Below are 1,291 nucleotides of genomic sequence, written 5' to 3' on the forward strand. Positions count from 1 at the left end.
GATGTGGGCTACGGGGTTCTGGGGGGTGGCAGCCCTACTGACGGCACTGTGGGGCGGGATGGGATACGGGGACACGGGGGGGTCCCACAGCCCCACTCACAGCTCTGTGGGAGGTTGTGGGATGTGGGATATGGGGCCGTGGGGGGGTCCCGCAGCCCCGCTGACGTTGTGCCCCGCAGCTGCCGTGCGAGGATCAGATCATCCTGCTGAAGGGCTGCTGCATGGAGATCATGTCGCTGCGAGCGGCCGTGCGCTACGACCCCGAGAGCGAAACGCTGACGCTGAGTGGGGAAATGGCCGTCAAACGCGAGCAGCTGAAAAACGGAGGGCTGGGGGTCGTGTCTGATGCCATCTTCGACCTCGGCAAGTCGCTGTCTGCCTTCAACCTGGACGACACCGAGGTGGCCCTGCTGCAGGCTGTGCTGCTCATGTCCTCAGGTCAGCGCCCGCTGTGGGCTGGGGGGGGGGGAGTCAGGAGTCCCCCAGCATTGGGGGATGCGTGGGGTGGAGACCCCGATGCTTGGGCATGAATGAGGTGGGCAACCTGATCCTCCAGCCATTGGGACACAGGGGTGGACACCCCAATAAACAAAACCCCAACATCTGGGGGCACGTGGGGTGGGGACCCCAATACTCAGAGCCCCAGCATTCAGGGGCACGTGGGGTGGGCACCTTGATGCCCAGAGCCCCACCATTGAGGGCACATGAGTTGGGCACCCTGATACCCAAGGTGCCAGTATTTGGGGGCACGTAGGGAGGGCACTTTGATATCTACAGCCACAGCGCTGGGGGCACAGGAGATGCCCCCCCCCCAAATGCCCAGAGTGCCGGTATTTGGGGGCACAGTGTGGGCACCCCAGCGCCCAGACCTGAGCATTTTGGGGGCACCTGTGCCACGCCAGGTGGGGAGCAGCAGGGCAGACACCGCATACGCACCCCGTACCCTCCAATCCTTCACCCCACATCTTTTGGGGCTGCCCACGGGTCGGACACCCTTTGAATCCCCTTTTTTCACCTCCCCTGCAGACCGGACGGGGCTGATCTGCGTGGATAAGATTGAGAAGTGCCAGGAGACTTACCTGCTGGCGTTCGAGCACTACATCAACTACCGCAAACACAACATTCCCCACTTCTGGCCCAAGCTGCTGATGAAGGTGACGGACCTGCGCATGATCGGCGCGTGCCACGCCAGCCGCTTCCTGCACATGAAGGTGGAGTGCCCCACCGAGCTCTTCCCCCCCCTCTTCCTCGAGGTCTTCGAGGACCAGGAGGTGTAGGGCCCCCCCCCATC

At 63.5% G+C, this 1,291-nt stretch overlaps 1 protein-coding gene across 1 annotated transcript; it reads left to right on the forward strand.

Moving 5' to 3' along the window:
• Positions 1-167: 167 nt before the first annotated feature.
• Positions 168-1,285, forward strand: THRA (thyroid hormone receptor alpha; the record flags this gene model as incomplete). The annotated part of the gene is made up of 2 exons (XM_010724613.1): positions 168-438; positions 1,027-1,285. Coding segments are annotated over 2 exons (522 nt in total), but the record flags the coding sequence as incomplete, so codon positions are not given.
• Between the last annotated feature and the right edge of the window lie 6 nt (positions 1,286-1,291).

The sequence above is a fragment of the Meleagris gallopavo genome, chromosome 29 (assembly GCF_000146605.3).
Source record: "Meleagris gallopavo isolate NT-WF06-2002-E0010 breed Aviagen turkey brand Nicholas breeding stock chromosome 29, Turkey_5.1, whole genome shotgun sequence".
Classification (NCBI taxonomy): domain Eukaryota; kingdom Metazoa; phylum Chordata; class Aves; order Galliformes; family Phasianidae; genus Meleagris; species Meleagris gallopavo.